This window comes from Notolepis coatsorum, assembly GCF_963971535.1.
Source record: "Notolepis coatsorum genome assembly, chromosome: 14".
NCBI classification, from domain to species: domain Eukaryota; kingdom Metazoa; phylum Chordata; class Actinopteri; order Aulopiformes; family Paralepididae; genus Notolepis; species Notolepis coatsorum.
Window position 1 is genome coordinate 64,048,861 of NC_140178.1, and position 21,707 is coordinate 64,070,567.

Genomic DNA, 21,707 nt, shown 5'->3' on the forward strand with positions numbered 1-21,707 from the left:
TAGACAATGCCTCATCATGTATTAAACTAAAAGTGAATAGTTGACTGGGTCATTTTGTAACGGTAGCTAAGCTAACGTTAGCTCAGGGAGACGTCCCGTCCCACTAGTAGACCCGTGTTTACATGCGTGCGGGAGGGGCTGGCACGCCCACTGCGCGAAGCCTCCTAAATAACTTTTTCCAGTTCGCACATATCTATTATCTATGACTAATTCTATCTATTTTTAGGGGCAAATGCGAGTGAAATAGTCGCGCTGTGGTTACATGACGTCATTGCTATTTTAGAGCTGCACTACCGGTTACACGGTATAGGCAAAATCCATACCGTAGAGCAAATTCATACCGTTTATACCGTATACCGTTTATACCGTCCACCCCTAGCTATGGGTCTAAAACACCCCTCGCTTATCAATGACTTGCTTGCAGTCAACATGTACGAAACGGATAGTTTTTATATTGGTACATTTCCGTTTGATACCGTTTTGAATAAGAGTATAGTTTTGGAGAGTTCTAGTAATTCCAGAGAAATTCCACGATAATGGCTCTAGTGCAATACACAAAACACGTTGTAATTTTTCGGCTAATTTATGAATAGTTTTCAAATAAACGCTAGATTATCGATAGTATGTGTACTTATGCACGCTAGAGAAGCGGGCTGAAAAATCGATTATCCATTCCGTGCTTAGCGCTGTGAAAAAAAACATCTGATTAACATAAAACTGGTAAAATGGAGATCTTACCTCACATCAGATGTTCTGCAAAAAGATTAATCCAATTCCTGATCGCCATTCCAAATATTGATCGCGTTTATTGATCGAACGTTATGGTCCAAAACACATAATCGAAAGCTGCTCCCAGCCTCCCCAGTGAATGTGGTAACAGATACTGCTTGCCAGAGAAGGGAAAACCCCGGACCGGAAATCTTTTCTGATGCACATGCCCACCCAATCCAATCCAATGATGTGCAATACCATCCGGGAGGCGATAGGTGGCGGTATTTGCCCTTTTCGAGCTCAGACCCATTCCCAATGATAACGTCAGGCTGGATGGATGAAAAATTCATGGATATTGCTAATAAAAGAAATTTAATTAAAAAAAACGAGTTTTCTCGGGCCTTGGCACTAGGGATGCCCCCCGGACCCCGGTTTTAAACGGGAACCGGTACTATATTAGAAAATACCGGAGTATTTATAAGCTCCGACGTCCTCGGTACTGCTATCGATACTCTAGAGAAATTATTATTATTATTATTATTATTATTATTATTTAAAAGTTGCGAACGATCTCTCCTCTCTCTGTCTCTGCACGAGAAGCAGCGAGTCATTATTACACACACTCCTCGCGAGTCGCGCTACACATACATACGGGTACTCCTTAATGAAAGCGCTGTCAATAGTATGCAGCTGCAGCACGTCAGACAGCAGCGCTTACAAGCCCCGCACATACAAGCCCCGCACACCTGATGTGCTGCAGCTGGAAGCATCTCAGCGCTGTCTCCGTGCCGACGCGCGCTGCACACAGACACAGACAGCTCTGCATGGACTGAGTCGTGATGGCGGATAGAGCGAAGCGTTCACAAGTGCAACAAAACATTTGCCAGTAAGGGTGGCAATACGAGCAATCTATCAAAACATTTGTTTGCAAAACACTATATTAGTGTGCAGAAATGCGCCGTATTCGACTGCCTTGCGCGCAGTGGTCCATCTGCATCCACGTCCACTGCAGCCGGTAAGCCAAGATACGGAGTTTCCTAGGCTAATAACGAATTATTACAAATAGGCTAATAAACAAAATAATTGTTTAGCTACAAATACTACAATCTAAAAACTTTTTATAGATAGTCAAGCTGAGGTCAGCCACCAATGTGTCCCAGGCCAGTGAGCCCACCACACATCCTCCCTCTACCTCCCTCCACCACCCAAAGTCCTTTCTCCCTAGCAGCTAGAGGAAAGATGACAGAGGATAGGGTGAACGAGTGTCACAGGGCTGTGACAAAGTTTGTTGTCAAAGGCCTGCACCCGTTCTCTACAGTGGAGTCCAAGGACTTTAGGTAACAACTAATCATTCAGTGTATATCGTTTTTTTTGTATACATAGTTGTCTAACTTGTCTGTTGTTGTTATAAGTTATTATTGAAGCAGCTATTCCCACCACTCCACACATATTTACAATAATTCAATCATTTCTAATCTTTACTGTAGGGAGATGACCAATGCTCTCAACTGCAAATATAAAAATCATAAAAAAATTATCAAAAAGAACCGATAAGAGTATCGATAAAGTACCGAACCGTTAAGCAGTATCGATAGGAGTAGTAGTATCGATAAAATCCTAACGATACCCATCCCTACTTGGCACTCAACGCATGGCGAGTTAAGCCGACTAATCTCGTCGTTGGCACTAGGGCTGTCTTAAATGCTTCGAAGCTTCGTTCAATGGCACAAGCTTCGAACATTTAAAAAAAAAAAACTGAAGTTCTTAAAAAAATAAATAAAATCCAAAATCTTCCGCCTCCATTTCATGAAACGAAAGTAAGCGGTGCCTCGACTCCACCTCTCTACAACAAGCATGTGGAGATTATCTGTGTTGAAAACAACAAGTACATGTGCGGCAGACATGTCGACGAAGAAGTAATCAGACGTGTGGTTACACTTTAAAATATGCAAAGACAATGCCCAAAAAGCAGAGTGCCAGATATGCCAGAAGAAATTGGCATATCGCACCTCTACAACAACTTTGTCAAATCACCTAAAAAACATAAATATCCTTGTTAATTAATTAATAAGGCTATGCCTATGCTGCTATGACTAATGTGTTACCAAGTTGGCTAATTTAATTGTAATCTGCTTTTGTAGGTGCATTGTCTGAAAAAAAAAAACGGTTGCTTCGACGTCAGGCTCAGCCGACACCTCACGACAAACAACAATTGGTGATATGCTGATTAAGAATCTTACAGAAAGCAGAAAGCAAGCCATAAGCAATGCTTTAGTTTAGTTTATTGCAGAAAACATGAGACTTATAAATATCGTGGCAGGGAAAGGGTTTAAACGCCTAATTTACATGCTATACTATGTTATTTGATACTTATCTTGTCTAGCACAGTCTCTGGAGCGTAACAGTAAGAAGCATTTTGTATAAAAGTATTCTGTACTTCTGTATGACCACTATTGAAGAAACTTGAAACTAATCAAAATACTGGAGCCAGCATATACTTTGCCGACACGAGAGGCTATCTCCTATGCGCTTACAGACCAGCACAGACTCATACGGGATGCAGTGCGCAGCGACATTGAGAAGTGCTCTGCCATTAGTTTCACAACGGATATATGGACCAGTCTACAGATGGAAGCGTACATGACGGTGACGGCTCATATGATAAACAATGACTGGGGAATGCAGAACTGTGTGTTAGAGACCAAGTCAATGGAGGAGAGTCACACAGCTCGAAATATTGCACAGAGACTGGGAGAGGCGGTCGATGCATATGCTATACCTGCAGAGAAAAGAGTTGCGGTTGTGCACGACAATGCTGCTAATATGATTCTGTGCACTGATATGCTGGAGGAGGATGAGGCGTGGGGGACTGTCAGCGGAGTGTGCTGTGCTGGACACACAATTCAGCTTTGCATTAATGCAGCGCTAAAACACGACCCAGTACACCGTGCCGTGGCTGCTGGAAGGCGACTTGTGGGGCACTTTAAGAAAAGTGTGAAAGCAACTGCAGCGTTAAAAGAAAAACAGAACATACAACAAGTCCCAGGCCACAAACTCATTCAAGACGTCGCAACACGCTGGAACTCGACGTGTTTTATGCTGGAGCGTCTACTTGAACAACGGTGGCCCATTTCAGCTGTCCTGTCTGACCCAATCGTCACCAAAAGAGCTGACCGAACACTGGACCTGACAACAGCCCAGTGGGTCATCGCAGAGGAAACTGTTGCCATGCTTAAGCCCTTCATCACTTTGACTGAACTATTGTCAAAAGAAGAAAATGTGTCCTTGTCTGCAGTAGCGCCCAATGCTGACAAATTTGAAAAGACACCTGCAAGATGACGACCGTGACAGTCCCACCACAAAAGCTCTGAAAGGCAGTCTGGTGTACGAAATTGATAGGAGGTGGAAACTTTCAGCCGCGACTGAAGCTACTGTCCTCAGCGCAGTCACTGACCCCCGCTTCAAGCAACTAAGCTGGCTATCCGACGAGGAAAAGGAACATGTGTACGCGGAGGTGATTACGTTGGCTGAGCGCCTGGCACCGCCACCACCACCACCAACTGACGATGACTGGGATGAAGGAGGCAGTGAGTCGCCTCCAGCGGAAAAGAGGCATAGAACGGACAGAGAGAGAGAATGCGACCTCCTTCTGTCTATGGATGAAGATGCAGCACCCCGTGGAGAAGTGATCACTGCAAAGAGTGAACCGGATGACTTTTTAAAAAACAGAACCAAAACGGATAAAGGTGGACCGCTGGGCTGGTGGAGAATCAAAATCAAATCAAATCAAATTTATTTATAGGGCCCGACAACACACGTTAATGTCCCCATGGGCCGTACAGGTCTTCTTTAAACAAGTCAAGAAGACAACATAACAATAAGTCAAGAAAAGAACACCATAGGGTCCAAACATTTTTTAGATGAATGCAAATAAATGAAAGAATGCAAGCACTCCCAGACATACCCCACGCGAAGGTAAGGAAAAACTCACTAAAACCTAACAATAGGGAAAAAAAGCTCCACAGGCAATGTGGAGAAGAGAAACCTTAGAAGGGCCGTTCAAGGGGGGATCTCCCTTCTTAGATGTCGGTGATAGTAGTGTTGCAGACGGACAGTTGGTAAGCATGCACTCATGTGTGTGGTGAAACACAGATGAGTGCATGCAATAGCAACTGTACATTTTGAAAAATTAAAGATAGAGCTAATAGCGATAGCAACTGAACATTTTGAAAGATTAAAGAGAGTTGATAGCGGATCTATTTGAGGCACAGGGGCGGCGCAAGAGGGTCACGTCCTCCCCGTCTTAGTCACGGGACATTCAACACTCCGGTCGTTGCTCAGGGACAGCCGGAGACAGGGGGAAGGGGGGTGGCGCAGAGAGGGTCGCGAACTCCCCGACATCATCGCGGGACATCCGGCACTCCGGTCACCACTACGAGACCTCCGAAGACAGGGGGGCACGCAGAGGGGGTCGCAATCTCCCGGCCTTCGTCACGGGACGTCCAACACTCCGGTCAACACTCCAGGACAGCAAGTCATAGGAAGACAGGGAGACGGGACAGGCGTTAGACAGCTCATGAGATTGTAGTAGGCGGACATAGCAATAGATACAAGTGGTAGGCATATATGTGAATGGAGTAGATATATGAAGTAAGCGTATTATGTGAATAGAATAGAAGTACTTAACCCAGCAATGAAACCGCGTTGACTGTTAATCAGTTGACAGGACCACGGACAGACGGCGGTGAATAACTGATCCAATGCCTCGGAGGTGCATGTAGAGCAGTCACTACAAGCTTGGCCAAGACCCCGAGGCATCCAACACCTTGGTCAGCGCCAGGAGACGGGTACTCAGAGAGAAGGGGGAGGGAGGGGGGGGGGGGGGGAGAGCGGGGGGGGGGGGGGGGAAGAGTTAGAGAGTTCCCATGTTTGTGGTGCTGCAAAGGAGCAGACATGTAGTACCCTGTAGTGCCATGTAGTACCCCGTAGTGCCATGTAGTACCCTATAGTACCCCATAGTGCCATGTAGTACCCCGTAGTATCCTGTAGTACCCTGTAGTGCCATGTAGTACCCTGTGGTGCCTTGTAGTTCCATGTAGTGCCATGTAGAGCTATGTAAGCCGTGTAGTACCCTGTAATGCCATGCAGTACCAAGTAGTACTCTGTGGTACCATGTAGTACCCTGTACCATAACTAAACTACCCTATAGTAAACTACCCAGTGGTACCATGTAGTACCCTGTACCATAACTAAACTACACAGATATCTATCTAGAATAAATGCGCACTGTAACTGAGGGGTACAATTCCCTGACTGTATTACTAGATATGATACTTACTACCACTACCTTTGTACTTAATATTCGGCCACCCAGTACTCGGCATAAATATATTATGATGAACACTGTCACGTAGATGAAACGGATCCAACACAAATGTACGAATTAGAAATAGGTCTTTATTTCTACACAGCGATGGTGTGTAGAGCAAGCACTTAATCAAATCAATCACATTTATGAATGGGAATTAGTATGCACTTTTATGGCAAGAGTATTCGTCGGTATATCAATAGAGAATGTCCAATCTCTGAAGGCGCAGGTGGTACATATACGACCTGGAATAATTAAGGAATAAAAGCAATGATACTTTAATGATTATATACTGGATACACTAGGGGGGGTTAATCCGGTCGCTTGTAAGCCGACAGGAGTAGGAAGGGGGGGGGGGGTAGAATCCGGCTGCCTCATCCGGCCAAGGGTATCCCAGGTGAACCCACTGTAGTGCCGTTCAATGCGCCGGCGATCCTTGGACCACAGATGAAAGCAGATGGACTCTTTGTGGGCCGGCGTCCTCCGGTCCACGGAGGAGAGACGTGAAGCGACCTCGTCTTGCAGAGCGTCTCCTCACCTTGCGTCCTCTCCAGGGGGGGGGGGGTTCCAACACACGGCAGTGTCGGGGGTCTTTATCCATGGAATAATCAACGTATACAAAGCATAATCCGTGCCTGGGAAGGCGGGCTGTCGTCGGTAGAATAATCCGGTATACAGGTCCACTCGCTCGTCGGCTCTGGGGCTCCTCGGGTGCAGCTTCACGTGGGGTCAACCACCCTGGATAAGCAGCCAGTTTTCTGCCCGAAACGATGGGGTGCTGACTACGGTAGTATTCTCACCGCACGAAGCACTATATATTAACAGACTATTATTAGCTTAATAGACTACGTCCAACTCGACGATATAGTGCCAAATATGACTATTCAAATATTAATATACACGATGTCTCAATACCGATGGTAGGCGAACTTGGCCTTACTCCCACACGTGGCGTCGCGGGGAGGCTTTACGTCTGTGACTCTATTGGAGGGTAAGAAACTGGACTGAAAAGGAAGTCCTACTTTAGTAGCGCAGTATATATACGCACTATGAACAAATAGTCCCATTAGTGGTGCGGTAGCTAGATTCCTACGCGGAACTAGGACTTGTTCGTACATGTTGAGCGGTACGTTTGAACTGGGTCTGGGGGTATGGCAGCCTGGCACCAAGGTCTCGACCAATAGTAGAATGGAGACTATTATGGGATGTTCAGTAGGCTAGAATGGATATTCAATGCATATTGTACAAGGAATATACAAGGGATATCAAGGAATATTAGAGAATATACAAATACAATTAAATATATATATATAAATAAATATATATATTCGGTTTAATCTGGCCCTTCACAACACGCACTGTTATCCTAAGTTGGCAACTGTAGCCAAGCGTTTTCTTTCCATCCCTGCCACTTCAACCCCTTCAGAGCGCATCTTTTCGAAAGCTGGATTTATTGTAAACAAATCAAGAAGTTCTCTGTTGCCAAAGAATGTGGACACATTGGTATTTTTGGCACACAACCTAAATTTTCAGGTTGAGGATAAACCGTGAGTAGCAGCACTATCCTTTATAGGCCAATCAAAGCTCAGGTATTGTAGGCTTCAATTCATTGTTTGTTTTTGTTAAACCTCAAATGACGGCTTAGAATTTATTTTTGTTCAATTTAACTAAGTTGCTGTTCGTTTAAGATATTTTCATATTCGTCTACACTGACAGATTGTGTGTAGTAGCCTAATTGTGTGTGTAATAATTTTTCTTCGCCAGGCTTATGTACATCATTATACCCCTCTCTGCCAGCTCTATTTGTCTATGGAGAAGTTCCCCTTTGCAGGGCTATAACTTTTTTAATTGTATTGCTAAATTGACATTACTATGGCCCATTCAACGTCAATTATCTATCGTTCAGGACGTAGGAACGTTATACTTTTCATTCACATATTCATAAAAAAATACGGTCTAAAGTATAAATATGTTTTTATCGTTTTCTGCAGCTTTCTCCAGAACGTGATTTATAGCCCTAAATGCATTATATTGATGATCAAATACAGTTTGATAGCGATCTGCGCAAGATAAAAAATTTCAAATGGACGTGCTTCTAGACGTTACTACTTATCATCTGATGTTGACCGGATGGGGGGGGGGGGTCGTTTATAATTCCGTGGCCAACGTTAGATGATTCATCTAGTGTGGGTGATATGATCATTAGAGCAGTTTATATCGAACACGGTAAAAAAACCGCTGAAACTCACCATAGCTTCCTCGTAGCGTTGGGCGATGAGCGTGGAGCAAAAATATTCCTATTATGGGATGTTGAAATATGCGACCCATCTCCAGGTTGTATAATAGTATATACGTCCAAATCATGTTTATCGAGTTATTGGTAACGGATTGCTATCCATTGTGTCTAGCTCGAGTCCCGGGACTATTAGCGAGTGACCGGACCGAATTGGGATGAGCACCAGCTTCCGTTTCCGGTTTGGGCGATCCGCCGATCGGCCACCAGATGCCGCTATTGAACCGTTGGAGAGTTGAGAGGGAATCAACAGTAGATCTCAAGTCTCCGGGGGAGAAATATGATTGCGATCACAGATTTTTGAAATATTGATCTCAATGACGTGTTACGGCGTCATTGGCAGAATTAGCATGGCGGGGAATGAAGAGTTTAGGCGTCTCTGGCAGAGAAAGTGTTAAGCCTCAAATGAAGGCATAGGCCTACAATTTAATTTATTTTAAGGAAAGCGAAGCAATGCCATTTTGTTTAAGACGAGGTCGGACTCGGCCGTGTAGTAGCCTAATTGTGTGTAATACTTTGTTTTTATTCAGCCTCAAATAATAATAATAATAATAATAACTTCGTTTTATATATCGCCTTTCAGAGGACCCACGGTCGCTTTACATAGGGGGGGGGGGGAGATGACAAATTAACAAACATAGTGGACAGACTAGGGCTGGGCGATATATCAAGTATACTCTATGTATCGCGGATTGTTCTACCCGAGATGTAGTACTGTACTATATCGCGAACATCGAGTATTTAGTTTATATGGTGCCGCCCGCGGCCGAGAGACACTCTCAGTGCTTTCCTCGAGAAGGGACGGCGGAGCTATAGGCTAACGTTAGTGTAGTCAGGGCTGTACAGTGCGATATAATGTTGCGGTTGTAATTTCATTAGACAGACCAGCGCGGACCTTTAATAACATGTAATTTAATTGCACAAGCAATGAGCTAACGGTAGCTGCTAACCAAGGTATCCATTAGGATTATGCTAAGCTAACTAGCGATAGCTGCTGCTAACCCTGGACAACGGTCAAAGCGGACTCCACAAGACTAGTTCCATTCGTGAGGAAAGGGGGTGGGTTATATTGACAACGCTTGACAACAGAAGCATAACTTCATATTTATTGGTTATTCGTTTCTGTATATCATTCAATTTCCATCTCTGTGTCTCCATCTCTTCCTGTTTACATTCGAGTGTGACGTCATCACCTACGGAAGCTTAGACGATCAAAAACGCGAACCTAGAACAAAACCCGAGGGGGGGGGGGCGGGGCTGGCTCTCTTGTTCATTCTCGCCCCCTCTCTCTCTCTCTCTCGCTCTCTCTACATTCAATGATTTAAAGTAGCCAAACGTTACAGACTGGATAGTTGATGATATAAACATTTAATTTCATTATCTGAAATATTCTAAAATCATTAAGTCTGCTATAAGCCATTATACCTTTGTGTGTGATTATTATTTTCTCACAGTAGGGTGTGTATATATATACATATATATATGTGTGTGTGTGTTTGGCTAAAGTGGATAGAAAACACAGTACTGTGTAAAAGTCTTAGGCACCCAAGAGTTTTTATATAAATTGTCTTAAATTGACTTTTTTTATTAGTGTGTCAGTAGACTACTCTTAGTACATTTTCATTAAATTATTTTTTAAAGCATCTTCATGGTTTAATAATGCAAACATATGTTGCAGGGACTTATTATAATCATCATATTGGTGTGACTGTATGCATCAAAGGGTTAAATCAAGCATTTTTAAGTGATTTAGAGGAAATGTCAAAATATCGCGATATATATCGCGATATGGCCAAAAAAGTTAGAGCGTTCCCATGTTTGTGGTGCTGCAAAAAAGCAGACATGGGGGAAAATAAACTTCCTAACTAAACTAGACAGATTAATCTAGTGATGCACCGATGTGAAAATTGTGGCCGATACCGATAACCGATATTAATATTGCTGTTCTGGCCGATACCGATATTTACCGATGTCGATATCTCTGTATAGAAAACACTTTTTTATGATAATCAAATAAAGAGCTATTTTCCAAAACGCATAATTTCTTTACTTTTGTAACTTATTTTCAGAAATGACTGATATTTTGAAACTATTTAAGGCCAAAACATGTAAAAAAAAAAAAAAAAAAAAGTTTTTTTTTTTTTTTTTTTTTTATTATATATATCGGCCCTATCTTGATATCGGACCGATACCGATGTGTAAAAAAACGGCCATATCGGCCGATATTATATCGGCGGCCGATATATCGTGCATCACTAGATTAATCTAAAGGTCAGTCCCCGACCAGGTGAGATCAGGGTAGGTTGAAGGAGAGCGAGAAAAGATGGGTCTTAAGTAGGGATTTAAAAGCTTCGACAGAGCAGGCGCCCCTGATGACGGCAGGTAATTTGTTCCACAGGTAGGCAGCGCGGTAGACAAAGGCTCTGTGGCCGGCGGATTTCTTTTTAACCCTAGGAATCGATAGAAGCCCCGCATTTTGTGAGCGCAGAGCACGAGCGGGCAAGTATCGGGAGATGAGATCGGATAGATAGAGCGGTGCAAGCCCATTAAACATTTTGTAGGTGAGGAGTAGCACTTTAAAGTCAGATCGGGCTTGAATAGGAAGCCAGTGTAGGGCGGACAAAACTGGTGTGATGTGATCAAATTTTCTAGTTCTAGTTAGTATTCGTGCAGCCGCATTTTGCACGAGTTGAAGATTTTTGATGCTTGAATTAGGTAGGCCTGAAAAAAGTGCATTACAGTAGTCCAGACGTGATGAGACAAAAGCATGAATCAGGGTTTCAGCATCAGCCAGAGTTAAAATGGGGCGAATTTTTGCGATATTACGAAGATGGAAGAATGCAATTTTGGTGAATTTTTTTATATAGTAGCCTATAGTATATATAGTAGCCTAATTGTGTGTGTAATACTTTTTATTAAGCCTCAAATGCAGGCATAGGCCTACAATTTAATTTATTTTATTTTATTTGTTTATGTTAAGGAAAGCGAAGCAATGCCGTTTGTTATTTAAGACTATGTCGGACAGATGTGTGTTCATTGTGCTTTTAAAGTGTCCCGACCCATATAAAAATATGTCTTAATAAAACGTGCTTAATTAAGTCGAATTCTGTCTTTGTCTCTATCAACTACATATAAATATTTATATAATTATTTGCTTGATAGACGAAGGTTGCAACATAATTATGTTTATATATAAAAAAAATATATATATATATTATAATGAATTTTTTTATTTTTATTTTTATTTTTCTGTCGAAGCTTCGAATTAAAATCGAAGCTCGGCCCCGAAGCTTCGATTGCCAAAAAAAGCTTCGAAGGTCAGCCCTAGTTGGCACTGAATGTGTTAAGAACAGTAGACTGTTCGAAAATGATTAGTCAGTCATGCACATCCCTACTACTAAGTATTGAAACAACTTCAGCTGCTCTGATGCCTGTCCAATCTTCTCCGCAGTGATGCTTTAACAATGCCGATAGTAGATAAACTCAAGGAGGCCTTGAAACCAGGTCGGAAGGACACAGGCGATGAGGGTGACCTCAACAAACTGTTGGCCTCCTCTGCTAAGAAGGTCCTCTTGCAGAAGATTGAGTTTGAGCCTGCAAGCAAGAGCTTCTCCTACCAGCTAGACAGCCTCAAGACCAAGTATGTGATCCTCAACCCCAGGAACGAGGGAGCCTCAGGCCAGAAGACCACAGAGCCTGCCCAGATAAAGAGGCAAGGTAGGGTCTTTTATTTTTATTTCTTTTCTCACTGAAAAGCTTTGTGGAGAGACTAGAGGGAGTGGAATGTTGACATTTTGCCTGCGTTTTATCTTTTGGGTTGATGACAATATTGTTGCTACTTTTGCTTTGTCTTGGTCATATTCTTCAGTGAATATACAGGTATATTCTAGGGCTGGGAGATATACCGAATATGAAGGTATACCATCATGGATCCATGCAAGGGTATGGATTTTTACTATACTGTCATACATGATATATACATAGGGGTGTAACGGTTAGGGATGCACCAATCTGATATCGGCCCCGATATCACTAAAATAGCTGGATCGGGTATCGGTAAAAAAAATATATCGGATTTTTATTTTAATTTTTATATATATATATATATATATATATATATAATAAGAAATAAAATAAGAAATAACAATTCAGTACATTTATATCTGTTAATTTGTTATGTTTAGTTTCACTAAGTTAGCAAAGTAATGTTTAACCTGCAATGGCCATTTTAGTTTTCGTTTTTGAGGACTGCATACTTTTTTTGCAAACCAAAACATCATACTTTATACTTATAGCACATGCATGAGTCTGGTGTCTTTTGAAAGATGACATTCTGAAGTTTCTGAGTTCAGAAAGAAAATTCACTTTTAGTGCTAATGTAATAGAGTAACATAGGTCTGAACTTTTTGAGTCGTAGAAAAACTTGTTACTCAAGTCTTTCTGTAGTAGTTAGTAGTCCAGAGGCTTACAAATCCAGACGGAGCCATAGCCTGAAGCCTTATGTAGTACATATCCAAATTTCATAAATATCTATTCAGAAATTAGTGATTGGGAGTGATTTTGGTAAACTGTACAAAGAAAAACTCAGTTTTCTCATAGACTTTAATTAATTTGGCTTCCTGTTAAAGAATTTCGTTTTTCACCTCGATCCCTGATTCACACATCCCCAACATGGGGTATCATTGGAAGCCACACTCATTGGCTACAACGATCCACATCATTTTCAAGATTGGATCTAGATTGACGGAACTACTGCAGCCTGAGTCGGGAGTGGTATTTTGTGCAATACCGTGTACTTTGCACAAGCCTCAAATACCGGCATGTAACTCGAGAACCGCTCAATAGATTTTGTCACCTGAAAGGGCTATCTAGAGCCATATGAAATCCGTTGAATTTTTTTCCAAATTCCATTTGATTTTTTTCCAAATTCCGTTTTTTCCGTTTTAATATTTCAGAATTCTGTATTTTGCTTTGTACGCTCATTTTACCATCAGAAATAGTGGCTAATAAGTGGGAATGAATAAATGTCCACAATTTTATAAGATATAACAGTCCATTTAATAGGGCTGTCTTAAATACTTCGAAGCTTCGTTCGATGGGCATGGGATTCGAATATGAAAATAAAATGTGATTATTAAAAAAAAATATATATAAATGATATATTTTTATTTTATTTTGCTAAATCAACTCTGCCTCTCTTTGTTAACTACAACAAGCAATGCTGTTTGTTATTTAAAATGAGGTTGGACTCGGCACTGACAGATTTGTGTTCATTGTGCTGCTTTTATAAAGCCTCAAATGACGGCTTACAATATTTCATGAAAGCAAAGTGTTTTGTTTGTCTAAGATTTAAACTTTACAGCACTGACAAAGTTGAACAAAGTGCTGTACAAGTCCCACAACATAAAAAAAAAATATATATATATACTTTTTTTTAATTTATTTTTATTCCATTTTTATTGCTCAATTCCGCGATTCCGTCCGCGATTCCGTGAACGTGGATTTCATATGGCTCTAGGGCTATCCACAGGCAACAAATGGGGCTTTAATTCGATATAATACAATATATATATATGTATTATATATTACTATACTATTACTATATTATATTATGTATTATATTATATTGTATATGCACACCCGAGCCACTAGGGGTCGCCAAAGTGCCAGTGGGCAAATCGTCCTAAAAAGGTCCCGGATATGGGCTGTCGCAGGCTAAGAGGATAAGTCAAGCCTGATGTTGCCTTGCACAAAAGAATTATCCCAGTCTCTTCCACACAGTGAGGCATACAGTTTATTAATTGAACAATGGCGATTTACATTTAGTCATTTAGCTGACTCTTTTATCCAAAGCGACAAGTTCTGTACGACAAGTCATCAGAAAGGGCACAACTCTTATCAGCTGAGTAACAATGTTCATCAAAGTGTTGAGTGCTACAGTGTAGGTTAGTATGTTAGTATGTGTGTATACATATATATATATATATATAAGTGCATGACAGTAAGGTTAGTTAGGGTTAGATTTTTTTTCCTTTTTCAGATAATGGTATGGGTATCAGATTGGTACTCTGTATCGGCCGATATCGGTATCGGGACAGAAAAAGTTGGATCGGTGCATCCCTAGTAACGGTACACATATTCATACCGAACGGTTTCGGTACGGGACCTTCGGTTCGGTTTCTTTTGCGTGCAGAACTTAATTCAAAACTCTCAAGTTCACCCCCAAAATATCTTGTTGGTTCAGCCCACACACCACTGAGAGATTACCTGTAATTTAGCATATCCTCATAGTATGGCGAACGCAAATGACAAGCCAGAGCTAGAAGACCTACCTACCACATCACCTCCCCACCCACCACACGCTTCTTCTTCAAAGAACAAGCTGGCTTTTGAAGTGGTAGGTCTACGGCAGACCAGGTGACCCTCTTGTGCCAAGACATAGAGGACAGCTTCCAAGGCCGGCGCTGTATTCCTGGATCTCACAGCTGCATATGACACTGTATGGCTGCGTGGTCTCCACATGAAGCTTCTGGAAACCATCCCAGACAAGCACATGGTGAGCTTCATCATGGAGATGCTGAGCAACCGCAGTTTCCGGCTACACACCAGCAACGGCCAATGTAGCAGATTGAGGAAACTTAGGAATGGCGTCCCACAGGGCTCAGTGCTGGCACCGATGCTGTTTAACATCTACATATACGACCTGCCTGCAACTCAATCAAAGCAGTATGGCTATGCAGACGACCTAGCCATCCTACTCAGCAAGCCAACTTGGGAAGCAGCCGAAGAGTGCCTCACTGAAGATATGAACATCCTGTCTTCATACCTGAGGAACTGGTGTCTCAAGCTCAGCATGGGAAAGACGATGTCTACAATGTTCCACCTCAACAACAGGGAAGCGACCCATGAGATGAGCGTCATGGTGGATAACGTCCGGCTACAGTACCAACATACCCCCACATACCTCGGTGTGAAGCTTGACGGAACACTGTCATTCAAACAACACCTGGAAGGTGCCAGGGGAAAAACGACTGGCCGTGCCGTGCTGATACGACGACTAGCCGGCACCACATGGGGCGCCTCAACAACAGCCTCAAGACACTGCGCATCTCCTCACTGGCCCTGGTGTTCTCTGCCGCCGAGTACTGCGCCCCGGTCTGGTGCCGTAGCACCCACGTGAAGAAGCTGGATGTTGTTCTCAACAGCGATCTGCGGACAGTCTCTGGTTGCCTACAAGCCACACCGGTAAACCAACTGCCCGTACTCGCTGGTATTGCCCCGGCTACCATCAGACGAGAAGCAGCCACACTGGCCCTTTCCCGCAAGGCACAGATCAGTGCATCCCACCTCCTTCACAATACCACCACAGAGACACCACGACGTGTGCGCCTAAAGTCACGGCGCCCCTTTTCCACGCAAGCCTACAGGCTACTCCACACAACACCATCTGACACTTCCAAGGCCTCCTGGGTGCGTCCATGCTTTCTACAACGGAGTTCGGCGATTTGCTAATCTGACTTGCCCATTTCCGCGTCGAACATCCTGCAAAGCACCTGGCGTTCTATTGCCATGCTCTAAGACAAACTCTAACCTTAACCAACTTCGAAAGAGCGCCTAAGCTTAACCAGTGTAGACACTTGCGGTCCCACGATTGGGCGTACATGTCACATGACCAGAAATGAATCGCCGAACTCCGTTGTAGAAAGCATACAAGCCTCCTGGGTCAGGACGAGATGGAGGGACCAGTGGAGGTCAGCAGAACCATCCAGGCTGCACCTCTTCATCAATGACCCTCTGGGTCAGGACGAGATGGAGGGACCAGTGGAGGTCAGCAGAACCATCCAGGCTGCACCTCTTCATCAATGACCCTCTGGACGTCCCTGGTCAGGACTTGCCCCAGAAGCAGTGGACAACCCTCAACCGCCTAAGGAATGGCGTCGGACGCTACGGCGCCTCAATGAAGAGGTGGGGCCTCAAGGACAGTGCCTCATGAGAGTGTGGAGCCCCTGCACAGACTGTAACATATCATCACCAGTGGCCCCAAACACCGGCCACCGTATGGAGAACGTGGTCTGATGGAACTGGACGATGAAACGTTGGCCTGGCTTGCCTCAACGGAGCTGCAGGTCTAAAGACACACGCCAGAAGAAGGTGCTAGATTGAGAAGAAGGGGCTGTCTCTCTGAGATCAAATTAATGAAAGTGTACAGCATATTGAATAGGGGTGCACCGATATATCGGTCGGGTATCGGTATCGGCCGATAAGCTCAAATGTGCCGATGGCAGTAGCCGATAAATATCAATTTGTGTTGCATCGATCTGGTCCACACGTTCAAACTTTGAAAAGTTTCAGTCAAGCGACCTGCCCACACAAGCTACTGCATCAAAGTTACTACTTATGATTAACAAAGGCATTCGTTTTGTGGCATTAACGTTATATAGTTACACGTTCAATAACATCAGTGTATTTACCCGACCATAGCAAGCATTACTCATTCATATCTCTCACTTCCTTCCTTTGCTCAGAGAGCCCGTACTGAATTGTACCCATTCTGCAATCTGTTAATAAAGTTTTCAATCAGACAAATTTATAGAAAAGCTTTTATTATAACATTCGTTGCAGTAAAATCATTATGCCTCGTTTAGTACTCCTGCGGAGCGCTGGTAGTATACTCATGGGCCGCGGGGAGCTAACGTTATTAGCTTTGGTGTTGATCTAAAATTAATGGCGGACTTCCCGGAAGTAAAGAACGAATAAGCGCTTGCTGATTGGTGGTAAGAACAGCAGAGGCGGGTGCAAGCGGTGTGACGTAATTGGCAGAATCGACTGTCAATCAAAATTGTTCTGTTGCCATCTACATGCATTGCTTTGGTTGAGAGAGATAGTGCTCTCTTATTAAAACTAATAAACAAGTCTTGAGCAAGACAAGTTAGTCTGTTATGAAAGTCAGTGAGTATTGTATGACTCAGACTTCAGCAATAATCATGACTCATGAGTATTATAAAATAAAAACACGCATGGCATGGTGGAATTAATACCATAAACATATTTCTTGATGTTTCCTTTCCTTTTTTTTTTTTTTTTCTTTTTTGATCTCTTTCCCCCCTCCTTTTTTCCGATTTTTCTCCCATCCCACTGTTAGTCGTTATGCCAATTCCCAACCCCCTTCCTGGTTGTTGCACGCACCCCCCTACTGTTGGTCCGGGAGGCCGGAGACTGTCGCATGCTTTCCTCCGACACATGTGCAGCCAGCCTGGCAGCGCAGGCTCTCACTGGGAGAGTAACGTGTGGAAGGTCACACTACCTCCCTCCAGATCCTTCCCTCGCTGACCGAGCTGTAGGAGTCGCTGTCCACAACGCCCAGGACCCACCCACCAGTTTTCTACCCCTAACACTGCCAATTGTGTTAGTATGAGCGACCAGCCAAGCTGGTAGCGACGCCGAGAGCTGGGCTCGAACCCAGCGTTTCCAGCGTTGGTGGCGAGCGCCTTGCCCACTACACCACCTAGCCGCCCATGTTTCCTTTTTTTAAGTAAGTAAAGAGGTCTATGTTCATATCGGTGAGCACAATTTGTAACACAAAAAGAGAGACCTGTAGCCTATTTATTTAATATTTTATTTATTCATTTTATTATTATTATTTTATTTGTTGCCATGCCTAAAATAATCAAGCATAGGGCTAAAACATTTTCATAAACAATAATATAATTTTTTGTTATATGGTTATAATAAAAGCTTTTCTATACATTTGTCTGATTGATTGATTGAAAACTTTATTAACAGATTGCAGAATGGGTACAGTACAGCTCAGTGGACTGGAGGATGAAGACCAGAAAAAGACTTTCGGGTCCTCTATTTTCAATTCATCAAAACATTTAGAGACATACAAATATACAGTAGTTTCATAAACAAATTTAAATAAATGTATCTAAGAAATGTTGCCACAAATATCGGTATCGGCCGATTGTGTTAGTTGAACAATCGCTATCGGTGGCCAATTTTCATATCGGTGCATCCCTAATATTGAATGTTTACGGCATATAATGGAACGTAACACATTCTTACACAGCAACTCACCTTCGGACAAGGTGTGATAAACATGAAACGATATCCTATTTCCTTGGCATGAAACGGGAAATGGTAATAAAAGGGCAAGTAAAGGGACCTGCATGACTCTTCTTTCTCTATTGTAAATCACCCATCAGGGTAAAACTTTATTGAATAAAGTGCTAAAAACTGAAAAGTAGGCTACTTAGCATAAAAGAAGGTAGGCCAGCTGTAGCTTCCATACAACTTTGTCTTGAGGTTCCACACAAAGTATTTCCAATTGGGGCTTGGAATATGCTCAGTGTCTTCGCCACCTATGGTCGAGGTGGTTGTTGTCCATTTGTTACTACTGGCAGCTCAATGAAAGTGGCGTTGCGTGTCTCCTATCCGTCATAGCGCATTCAGGCCCACGCCCATAAAATCTTTTTATTTTACAAGTCTAAAGTCTATTATTAATTTGAATATAGAATACTTGTTGACAGCCCTACTTAACACATTGACCGCCACAGCAGGGGGTGCTAATACCCCATTTATTGCCAAGTCTTTTTTCAATGGATATAGTTTTAGACTGTGGCATTTGCGAGTGCTTAAATTATATCTTATATTATATCTATGGGTATAATAACGCCGTCGGGTCTCAGTGAGCTGCTTCTAGTCAACATTGCCGAGACAGATTGTTTTTTCATTCGTACATTTCCGTTTTATACCGTTTTGAATAGAGTATGGTTTGGGTGTTTTTCAGTAATTCCAGGAAAAGGTGAGCGAAATGCATTTTACTGTAATCCAGTCATCACTAGGGATGGGTACCGTTCACATTTGAACCGATACGGTACCGGTACCTGTGAATCGATACCGGTACCCAACGGTACCTTTTTTCGGTACTTTAGTCTCTAAAAGTTTTATCTACTTACCCCTGCCATTGCCCCGACTGCTTTGTTGTTGAATCAAGTCAAATCCTAGGTCTTGCGTATATTGTGCGTATGAATGTTGACATATATTTATTAGTGCTGTCAAACGATTAAAATATTTAACTCTATTAATCGCATGATTGTCCATAGTTAACTTGCGATTAATCGCAAATTAATCGCATTTTTATTTTAAATTTTTTTTTACCTTAAACAGATCTTTTTCAAGTTCCAAGTTTTAATACTCTTATCAACATGCGAGTCAACAAATGCTTGCTTTGTGCAGCCATTTAACACAAAAGGATGACCCTCATGCATTGCAAATTTGCATCAAATTCAAAACAGAGTGATGCACAAAATAACTTAAAAGAAAATAATAATTTAAAACAATGAATAAAGTGTGCATGAAATAATAGGGGAAAGAAAATGTTAGGAACTTGTTACATTCACACACACAAGGGCTGATTAATCACACACCCCCACTCTCATCTCTCTCACCCCCCTCTCTCTCTATATCTCACACACACACACACACACACACACACACACACACACACACACACACACACACACACACACACACACACACACACACACACACACACACACACTTCAGAAACAAACATAGTATCAATGAGAGCATCAATAATACACCTGAGTGAAGTCTAGTAAAAAAAAAAAAAAAAAAATTTGTAGTTAATCTTGAGTTAAAAAAATTAGTGGCATTAATATAATCGGGAGTTAACGCGATATTAACGCGATATATTTGACAGCCTTAATATTTATATATTTTTTTCAGTACCGACAACGGTATCTCACGTGAATCGATACTCGGTAGTACCGACGTGTTTCGGTAAGTACCGAATTCGGTACCCATCCCTAGTCATCACGTTGTAATTTTTCGGCTGATTATCTAATCATCCTGAAATCAACGCTAGATTATCACTGTCTCCTCGTCCATACATGAAATGACCGTCGTAGCGGGGCGCCCCCCCCCCCCCCCCCCACCGCAGCCAACGGTAATAAGCACATATACCTACACACAGATCGCTTTGATCGCGGTAGAAATAAATGTCAGATCAACGATCAAATTCATATATGATGTTCTTACCTTGTATCCAGTAGGGATGCCCCGATCACGTTTTTTGCCACTGATACCGATCACCGATCGTCGTGAGCCATATCGGCCGATACCGATCCGATACCGATTGTTTTTGATTAAAAAGAAATTAAAAATTATTTTATATAATTTTTTTTTTTTTTTATATAAAATATATATATTATATAATTAGACTTGTACTTGTATTATCTGCGAGACATCGCCACCACGCAACAAGTCAAAATGCTCGCTATCTGCAAACAGCTCCACTGTCTGTGTGTACTCTAGTAGCCTCCAGCTCCAAAAAGGATTCTCCGGCACTGCAGCGGGACCCTATTGGTAACGTTATGCTTTGGTCATTTCACATTCAGCAAGCCCTCAGCTCGAATACGCATTAAATCAATGTTATAAGACATTGATATCAAGAGCTATCTGTAGCTACTGCTAGCCGGCTAGATGACGTTAAGACAGAACTTTAGTTCAATGGGACATTTCGTTTTGAACAGTAAACTAACGCAAGCTAACGGAGGTATGAACATGGACTACTAGACTTTCTGGATCATTTGTTGATATCAGGAGCTATCGGTAGCTAGCCGGCTAAATACCGTTAGACAATGCCTACTAAACGTGAATAGTTGACTGGGTAATTTTGTTTAAACAGTAACGATAGCTAGGTAGCTAATGTTAGCGCAGGTCGAATGCACTACAGACTCGAGCAGAGGAGCCGCACCTCTTTGTTTACAAACTCTACACAGGGGCGGGCGGAGCTAGGGAGGAGGAGCAGCGGCAGTTTGCAGGTCGTGTGTGTCTGAGACAGACAGCGAGTGAGAGCTTCGCTTGATCGGTTTCCGCGATCTGCGAATATGACTCATTATCGGAATTCACAGATTGCATATTTATACTGAGTATCGGCCGATAACGATCGGTGGCCGATCGATCGGGGCATCCCTAGTATCCAGGGTTTGACGTTAACTTTTTGGCTCACTAGCCACTGTGTCTAGTGGTTTTCCAGTCACTAGCCAGCCACTCAGCATTTTCACCAGCCTAAAATCCCAGCACTCGCGCCCCCACCCAAAAAGTAATAAATATAGGTCATTGGACAATGTAACTGCAAGCATTTGTTTGGACATATGATTTTATTTGAACAGAAACATCTAAAATAACATCTAATCCAAAATGTCAGTAGTGTGGTGTGTGCTAAAATAATATCTAATCCAAAGTGTCGGTAGTGTGGTGTGATAAAATAAGAGGGGCATTTGGCTACCTTAAGAGTCATAGTTACTC

At 42.6% G+C, this 21,707-nt stretch overlaps 1 protein-coding gene across 2 annotated transcripts in view; it reads left to right on the forward strand.

The window, feature by feature from the left end:
* Positions 1-21,707, forward strand: part of usp36 (ubiquitin specific peptidase 36) — a 157,096-nt gene that overhangs the window by 16,118 nt on the left and 119,271 nt on the right. Inside the window, exon 2 of one of the 2 annotated variants that reach the window (XM_084328388.1) lies at positions 11,824-12,089. In XM_084328388.1, the coding sequence (XP_084184514.1) occupies positions 11,837-12,089 (253 nt within the window). In that variant the 5' untranslated portion in view covers positions 11,824-11,836. Of the gene's footprint in view, positions 1-11,823; positions 12,090-21,707 lie in introns of those variants that run through there. The other variant, XM_084328387.1, reaches the window with a different exon arrangement.